General features: G+C 34.7%; 1 protein-coding gene across 2 annotated transcripts; it reads right to left on the reverse strand.

Annotated features, from left to right (window-relative positions):
• Nucleotides 1-55: 55 nt before the first annotated feature.
• Nucleotides 56-6527, reverse strand: LOC112002312 (oligopeptide transporter 4). Of its 2 annotated transcripts, none has more exons than XM_065765234.1 (6): nucleotides 5957-6527; nucleotides 5114-5211; nucleotides 2513-3076; nucleotides 1935-2187; nucleotides 1339-1521; nucleotides 56-816 (listed from the first exon to the last, which is right to left on the reverse strand). In XM_065765234.1, the coding sequence occupies exons 1-6, from the start codon at nucleotides 6476-6478 to the stop codon at nucleotides 202-204; spliced, it is 2235 nt and encodes a 744-aa protein (XP_065621306.1). In that variant the 5' UTR covers nucleotides 6479-6527; the 3' UTR covers nucleotides 56-201. The 2 variants fall into 2 exon arrangements, with proteins under 2 accessions (XP_065621306.1, XP_065621307.1); XM_065765235.1 differs by having other exon boundaries at nucleotides 5114-5225; nucleotides 5957-6070.
• Between the last annotated feature and the right edge of the window lie 2995 nt (nucleotides 6528-9522).

Below are 9522 nucleotides of genomic sequence, written 5' to 3' on the forward strand. Positions count from 1 at the left end.
ATGTATGATTATATCTTCCCTCCATATCACGCATACAAATTTAAGTAACTGTGCATTTCCATTTGAAGATGAAATTTTAGATATCAATATAAACCGTATGAAACATCTTTCTCCACTTATGTAACATCATGCTGTCAAAAAAACTTGCTAATACTATGCTATGTTTTATTACAGAAAAAAATTAAAAAAAAAATACAAGCCTTACTTCAATGGACAACCATCAACCACTATGCCCTTTGCCGTTGGACAAACTGCTAAATTACAGTGTTCACCTTCTGTACCCCACCAATTCACACCTTTCCCCTCCATACCCACTGAAAAGTACAGTAGCACTCCCATGAAAGCCAACCCTGCATCCAGTGCTCCTGAAAGAACATAATTGTACCTCTGCCACCACTCTTTGCGGTATCGATATACAAAATAATTAAAGATTGTTCCAACTACAACCCAGGCATTGTAGTTCAAGGCTGTTGCTGGAGGCATATTTCCTGTTGCTCCTAGGAGAACTGGAAGGTTAATGAGTGGAATCCAAGTTTGCTTTGGGAATGCCTTATGCAACAGCCAAACAATAATAGGTCCTATTGCACCTCCAAGGAAGAACCAATTTATTGCCTCATAGCTTCCAAGTCTTCCAAAGATCCGTTTAGGTCCCACCAAACCCCATATAACAGATGCATCAAAGAAGACTCGATCGCTAGGGCATGTCCAAGGACTATTAACAGGAAGGAGTTCTGGTTGGCATATGTTCTGAATTGAGTTTAACAACCACCATGCCACTCCAATGTTGATGGTTCCAGCAAGAATTGTTCCTATGAACTATGCATACACATGCAAAAGCAGCAGAGTAGATAATAAATTGAGTAATTGTACAAAATATGTGAAAACTAGCAATATGTGAGTGAGTCATGAATTTATGGCAGGTTCCATTTTAATAACATTAGACCAATACTTGCATCACATAGTTGCTCTCGTGATAAGTCTAGACTTAGTACATACGCAAATTCTTATGTGATGTTTCCATCAGTATCATGATTTTGGAGGTACGTCTTGCTATGTAACATGAATGTGATAGCTCGGAGAGTGAAAAAATGGTATTAGCATAAAACCACATAGGCTAAAAAATTAGAGGTATATCATTGGCTATGAGCTTTGGTATTTTTTGAAGATGATTATTGCTTATATGTATCATGATTTCTTTTAATTTGACTCGAAAATCTGGATGATCATAAATTGATATTTTGACTCACGTTAATTTCAGTTGTTAAATTGATTGTAGTTAAGAAGTGTGTTTTTTTAAAAGGTTGGGAATGAGGGGGGAGCAAGTAAAGAAGTGTTTACCTGAACTAAGAACATTGATCTTGGAGGAATCTTCATGTAATGTCCTAGCTTGAAGTCATTGAGGAAAGAGACAGCTTGAGCCATGCTCATATAGCCATAGACTTTAAAACTTACATTGGCTATTGGTCTTCCTGGATATATGAGACCCATCATGTACTCCGTTATTATGTTTAGCCCTGGTGTCTGCAGATTAGATAGAGTATCACAACAATGGTGGAAAAGTACTAGATAGTTTACGTTGATGGTGACCAGGTAAACTATGTAAATTCTTATTAAGGTACTCTGACAAAACTATAATAATAACTAACATCAATCAAAATTCACAAAATGTGATCAAATAACTCAATTTAATGGGAGCTGGTTTGATCACATATAACCTGTTATTTATAGCCATTTTAAAATGTATTAGACTATTGGTGTTGTATATTTTCGAATTTTCAGTGGGACATGAAAAGTTGTGACTGATATAGCTATAGCCAACAAATTAAGAAAATATATTGTAATCAATGAGAGGAAAAACAATTTCAAGTTTTTTTTATTATATCAATCTTTTGTTGCAAGAATAAGGTGAGGTGAGAGAAATTTAGCCCAATAACCTGGTTTGTTGTGGCAGTTATGATACTTATTGGAAGGGTGAAAGAAAAAGCTATGACACATGCAAAGAGCAGTCCCCACCATGGCATCTGGACTTGATTATTCAAAACGGTACAGAGTACAAAGGAAATTGCAATTGTCACAACTAGCAATAAGTAAAACCACCACGAAGGTATGTCCTTGTATTTCCTCATCAATTTTGTATGAATATCCTCCCTGCCCTTGTAAGAAGCTTGGAATCTCTCATAAATTTCTCTGTGAATTAAATTTGTATCAAAATGTGAATGTTTGGGTATAAATTTGAGTTTTAGGATATAAGCACCAGGAAATTAGCATTCAAGCTTACGAAATTTGAGATAGTAAATATATGTACCATGCACAAATTTAGCATTTACATTATTATTATTTTTTTCAAAAAAACAAATAACAAACCCTAAAACATACCACATTTAACATATCTTAGTATATTTACCTAAATTTTGTTCTTTGTTGCATGTTTTACTTGTAGGATTTCTTGCTCATCTAATTTATGGTATTCACATTGAAAACTCATATAAAAAGCATTTTGATAATACATTACCTGCCATAGAAGAGTGTCACATGTGAAAGGGTGGCAGCAATAGTGGCAAAGCCAAAGCCATAAGAGAGAGCGAAAAACATGCTTAAATGAATTGGTCCTTGCTCCTCATACTTGGCTAGATCTAACTCAAACTTGCTATTGACAATGGATGATATGTTGTATTGTTGACCTTGGGATGTAAACAACTGAGAAGAGAAAATGGGAAATCTACTTGCATTGTATAAGTCAAATCCCCAATATGCTATAGGGGTTGCAATGAAGACTATCAATACATAGCCTGCAAAAACGTTCATAATGGAGAAGAAGGGGCTAATGAGGGGGCTAAATAGGAAGGATGACACTGCAGCCCAATCGAGTGTCACTGCTCCTAGTCCAAGTCCCTGCATGCCTGAGCCAATTTGTTGGGCAGTGACTGATTTAGAGAATGCCCAACAGATCCATGAGATGTTTGTTAATGTTGAAAAGAGGTACCCTGGTATTGTGTACCATGTAAAACTGCAAATTAGTGCAATTAGGAAGAACTTTGCCCGTGAGAACCGCTTCTCTTCTTTCTCATGCAAAGCCCTGCATAATTCATATCAAAATTTTATGTTAAAACTAAGTAGTTTATTGTTATTCATTTATGGAACATAGAGACATTGGTAGCTGTTTATGTTGATCCAGTTTTGGATTGCTTGGAAGTGATGACTCAAAATATTACTTTAAAAAATGGAGTTAGTTTGACATAATAATGTTGAGAGTGATGAGTCTTTAAAATATGAGTTAGCAATGGAAGTAAAATTTTATGAGCCATCAGGAAAATGTGTGATGACAGGACGACTTTGTATGCGACACCAATTGATAGTAATGAGGTTTTTTCAAGTTGATTTGCATAACTGGATTTTGTTTTTAGTCATTCCACCACTGTTTAAGTTCTTTGTGTAGAAAATACCACTGTGGTTTAAAACTAAAATGCTATGATATGAAGGATGTGGATTAATTACCAAACAAGAAGTAGCCTATTTCATGCTTAAGGATGAAGAGTGATCTAGAATTTTATTTGCGTTTCAATATATATTTTTGTAAGAGTATTTCTTTTGTCCTTTCAAAATTAAAATCAAACCAATAATAAAATTAATTATTATTACTCCATATTTTAATATTCATGGGACTTATCTAATTTTTATCAAGAAGTTCACATGAATTTTCATGTAGAGAATATTGGACTTCCAGAGACTATTTGAACCAGAATCTGGTATAAGGCTAGGAGCATGGTAAAGGGTGGAAAGACTGTGGTAGATCTTGGATTAAAAAAAAAATGCCAGTTTGGTCTAAAAGTTGGTCTGCAACACATTATTGCAGAATATGGATGTGGCACTCTAATTATGATGCTTAATTCTGACACTCTTTGTTTTATAGAGTTAAGTTTGATAGTAGATCCATTATATATAAAAAAAGGTTTGATAGTAGATGACAATGGATAGATGGCTTTGGCCTTTTGAGAGGTTAGATTTAGTGACACCAGTGAGCTTTGTAATAGAGCTTCCAACATTTTAGCCATGGTAACTCAATACAGGGAGGGGTTTAAAGTTTAGTTGAAGAACTGACTTAGTTTTATTCTATCCATTATACATGTTGATATTAGAATTGAATAATAATGAAACTATCATCCCCCCCTCCCCAAAAAAAAAAAATTCTATTTTTTTTGAGACCAGAATTTTTTTATTTTTTTTATTTTTTTTTATTTTAATAAAACTATCACTTGAGATGGCAATTGAAAGACTGATGGCGTTTGTTGCCACCACCATTACACCCCAATTGGTTGAGGTGATTTAGGGGGATGGAAAATGGGGAGGGAAAAATATGGGAGAATTTGGGTGGTAAGTTGTTTGGTTGGGGGAAGGGAGGGGATTTTGGTGGGACCTGGCCCACCAAATTCTTATCCCCTTGATTAGGGGAGAAATGAAGGAATGAAAGGTGGCTTGATGGGAAATTATCGATCCATCCCCATCTCCCTCAACTTTGTGTCGTACGTTTTTTTTTTTTTTTCTTGTAAACTTTTTTTTTTAATGTAATAGGGGAATGAAAATAAATTTATACAAACTACATTTTATACTATCTCATTTTTCTTCTCATTCAAATAAAAAAGATTTGCATCCCTCTATTTTTTTCATTCTTTAAACCAAATAAGAAAAATTAAATATTTTCTATTCCCTAAGCCCCAAACAAACAAAAGGTCAAAGATAAACTTGGTAACAGGTCAAGTTTTGGTTTGACCCATTCTAGATAAGGTTTTAATGTTTGAGTCAAAATTTCTTGGATTTAAACAAGCCATTATTCTACCACAATATTCCTTTCATGCGTTAGTCACTCCACAAGTATAAGTGCTTGTGGGGTGTGAAGGAAAAGAGCCGAGTTTCAAGTCTTCAGGAGAAAGACTCACACACATATATATGATTAGGATAGATTAGAAATTCTATTTTTCTCGTAAATAATATAAAAATAAATTAAGCAGTTAATTAATAACGTTAAGGGAGTGGATGAAGGAGGCAGATCAAACCCGTGACATAAAAGATAGAGAGAGGTAGATGCCAATTGGCTATAAGCTCATTGGTTACATACCGAAAAAGTGAGACTTGAACGAGAGTTGATGGCCACCACATGTGGGCTGGCTCCACCACGTATTTCCTCAGTAGTCCAGCCCAACCATAGCCTAATACCTGAATTAATCAAACTTCAAAAAAAAATATTACTAATATATATTTTTTTATACAAGTAAGAATATTACTATATTTTTTATAAGTAACAATTTGATGTCTTGTAGTCACGATCTTTACATTTTTTTAAAAAATATATATACAATACAATATAATTTTATGTAAGTTTTCGCGTGTATATGTGTAATGTGTGTGGAAATTGATTTGACAAATTACAAAAATTGGGTGAATTTCCATGTCATCCTAGAAACTACTCGTATTTCTTATCAAGTTAGTCATTATGTTTGTTCTTAATGAGTCAATTTATAGTGTCTTGACATAGTGGCGCCACATTTTGTTATAACAAAAGCTGATATACACGAAATTTATATCACTTGGCTCATGATAAGCTATATATCTTGCTATTTAGAAGGGGAAAATAAATATAAATAGACGGGATGTAAAGAATTTTTATGGAATGTCTTATTCATTCCTCTGTTTGAGAGTATAGTGAGAATGAATGAAAAGAGTCAAAAGACCATTCAAGAAAGAATAATACTTATAAAAAGGACAGTTTATAATAGTGCCCAAAAAAAAAAAAAAAAGAAAAGAATTTACCTTGTTACACTTCTCAATGTTAAAATGAAAACCAACTCTTGCTTCTAAAGTTTCTCAACCAAAAAAAAAAAAAAAAATTGCTTCTAAAAAAGTAAAATACTTGTTAAATTTTTTATTTTTTTTAAAAGGCCATAAAAAAGGAGAACATTACCTGAGTAGTGACAATAAGAAGCCAACCAGCAAGAAAGGAAATTTTCCGGTGATAAAAGGCTTTGATTATATCAATAATAGAAACACCATAAGCTGGTCCATTTCCGAAAGCAGTTCCAGCATTAGCAAAGATGGTAATGAGTACATGCTCCTTCATGTTAAACGGACCCGGGTTAAGAGAGAACAACCCGGATCCAAACCCGGGTATTCGGAACTTGGTTGTGGGGAGAGTGGCAGCCATGAAGCGGCCAATGGGGAGAGAGGCCACTAAGACAGTGATTTGGGATACAAGAAGGGGCTCAGTCCTGTAGGAGAAGAATTGGTTTAGGAAGGAAAGGATTGCACATGAGAGTAAGCCTAAGGTCCACATTCGAAAGGTCCATACAGGTTGGGTCGGGTCGTCGGTGTTGGGCACGGTTAGCCTGACTTGTTCGATGGGCGAGAGCTCGTCTTCGTCGACATCATTAGGAGCTTTGGTGGTGGTGTTGTTAGGGTATGTTGTTTGTACCTCTAGGGCGGCCATGGGTCAAGGGAGTAGAGAGGCTTGGCTGGAATGTTGGTTTTGGAATGAGTTAGGCAACCTTGGCTTGATGTTTATGCATATGGGGTTTTGATTGTTTACACATCCAATTTTCACACTTTTATATAATATGATCCACATCACACGTGAAAATGAAATATTAGACATCTGATGTAAAAATATGAAAATTTAATTAACAATAATTAGCCCTTTGGAATGACTTATTAGTTGAGTGTTTGACACTTATTAGAGTGGACTGGTCACTAGTGAGGAAAAGTAGACAGATTGTGTTGGGAGAATGTGGGGGAAATATGATCTTATAGTCTCCAAAGTGAATTGACAAGGCATATGAAAGGTTTGCGCACAGCCTCACGGCAATCACTGCTGGTCGAGTGGGGAAGGTTTGGTCTGGGGATTTGATATTCAAGATAGCCAAGTTGTCTACGGTTTTGAGATAGGTTTCTTCCACTGACACACGCACTTTAGAGTGAATAAGAAATTAATATTTTTTTATGTTCATTTAGATGTTATTAAAAATAGTAAAAATCCTGAGACCCACATAAGAAAAGAAATAGATAATAAAGAGTTTATATACTTATGAGTTAGACATTGAGTTGAATTTTTAGTATATGTGAACTGGGCTTATTTGTTCAAATAATAATATTTTATTATAAAAATGCCTATTTGTCTAAATAATAATATTTTATTATAAAACTCTCCTAGAGTGATAATATTTTTGTACATGTGTGTTGTTCTTTTTACTTTATCACACAAATAATATCCAACAGTCTTAAAGCATATTTATATTTTAATTTATTTTGTGATTCACGGTGAAAGGAATTTTGTGATGGTTGAAAAACGATAAGTACTCATTTAGATTCAAATTATTGTGGCGTTTGCATTTTTGTTCTGTTTTTTTTTTTTTTTTTTTTTTTTGTTCAGCCCGTATTTGTTGACTTTTTCACGGTAAATAGTACATTTATGCACTGTTTACGGACCCATATATTTTACTTTTCAATAATTTTTTATTAAAAATAAGTCTCACGATACTATTTACATGTTAAAATAAATATTTTTAATTTTCAGTTCAACTGTGTCTAAATATCCTTAAATCGCGGTTGTATAATGCTGCGGAAAACTTGGAAAAACTGGGGTTGTGCTTACCGCTTAGCATGAATATCTACTTGTTTATATTATAAATTAATTGGTGATCTGCAAAAGTTGATTACGTGTTTGACTGTGCTGGTCATATTGATTTTTTTCATGGCTATCTATCTTCTTTAATTATATTATATAATATTAGGATATTTGTCTCTTTGGATTTTTAATTGGCTGGGCATGGTGTAGAGTCATGTGTGTAGACTGTATGATTAATGTTTGCTTTGTTTCTAGCCTTTCACGTGTATCAGTTTCAATTCTGACGCCAGTGCTATGTGTTCTGCTTTCGTAAACCGTATTTGTGTGAAACATGTATTTGATTTACGGTTATTAAATTCTGGTTTTGTAATTCTCTTTTGGCATTGATTCGAAGACGGTTCACTTTGTTGATCTCTGGTATCATGATTTTGTGTGAGTTTGACGTTAATCAGACAAAAGTAACAAAACGAAAGACTGCATTTGACCTGAATTCGGTGATGAAGTCAAAGCAAATGTTTTATTTGCATCTCTTTGTAAGCGGTGATTGGTCATTGTAGGACATACACTCGTATATGGAAAGGAATTGAGTAAGACCATCCACAGCAGTGGATGCAAAATCATGTAAAATAGAAAAAGATTTAATTTTTACATATTTTATCTTAAAAATGCATTATATCAGTACTTCTAAAAGTGTGTAAAAATGTGTATATCTTTACATGAGCTACAGTAACCGTGTAATTTTACACGGTTACTGTAGCTCATGTAAAGATTATTCTATTAATTTTCGTTAGCTCATTTTTTTTTTCTCTTTTACGTGCTTAACAAACTCAGTAGCTTCTCCTCTTCTTCTTTTTCCTCAGATGCACACAAACACACCCACACACAAACACATCAACACTACAAATCAACACAAAGATTCACTTGCTCAAAAAAAAAAAAAAAAACACAAGAGATACACAAACACACCCACACACAGACAAACCCACACAGACAAACAACAAAGAGACAGATTAGAGCCTGATCAGAGCTTGACTGGAACGATCAGAGCTCGTGGGTCTTGCTTGTGGAGATCTGGTCGATGCTTGTGGATCAGAGCTCGTGGGTCTCGCTTGATTGGAGCTCGTGGGTATGGGTCTTGCCTGATCGGAGTTGGGGAGATCTCGGATTTGATCAGAGCTATGAGAGAGAGTTGATATGTGGATCGGAGTTGTGAGGGAGAGTTGATGTGTGGGTATGGAGATGGATGAGATCAGAGCTGAGGGAGAGTTGGTGTGAGATCGGAGCTGAGGGAGAGTTGATGTGTGGGTATGAAGATGGGTGAGATCGGAGTTGTGAGGGAGAGTTGATGTGTGGGTATGGAGATGGATAGAGAGATGGGTTTAGAGAGAGAGCAAGAAATCAAAAAAATGAGTAGACAGAGAGAGATGGCGCGTATGTAAAGTGGTAGTTGAGAGAAATAATAAAAAAATTGATTATTTAAATAAAAGAGAAAATAGAATAGATAAACTGATGTGAGTGTTTTGTAAAAGTGGATGTGTAAAATAGAAAAAGTAGATTTTTAATGTAAAAATAAGTGTGTAATGCATGAACTGATGTAGTTGCTCTACCTACTTTAATTTGTGAACCTGTGCTATCAATTGCCTAGTTTAATTGCCTAGTAAACTGAGATTTTGATAATATTTATAGAATGGTAATTTAATCTTGCAATGTTTTTTACGTTGCTTGTTTTCATCACGTGGGACCCTGCTATTATGCCAATATCAGGTGTGACCTGTGATATACGAATTGCACGTGAGGTTTTGACCTATGACTTCAGTGGAAGATTGTAATGGCAGTAGGTCTATGGTATTTAACCTATGAGTAATAGATAAATGTAGATACAACGGTGTGACTGCCTTCTTATATTTGGT

Source organism: Quercus suber, unplaced genomic scaffold (genome assembly GCF_002906115.3).
Source record: "Quercus suber isolate HL8 unplaced genomic scaffold, Cork oak 2.0 scaffold_617, whole genome shotgun sequence".
NCBI lineage: Eukaryota > Viridiplantae > Streptophyta > Magnoliopsida > Fagales > Fagaceae > Quercus > Quercus suber.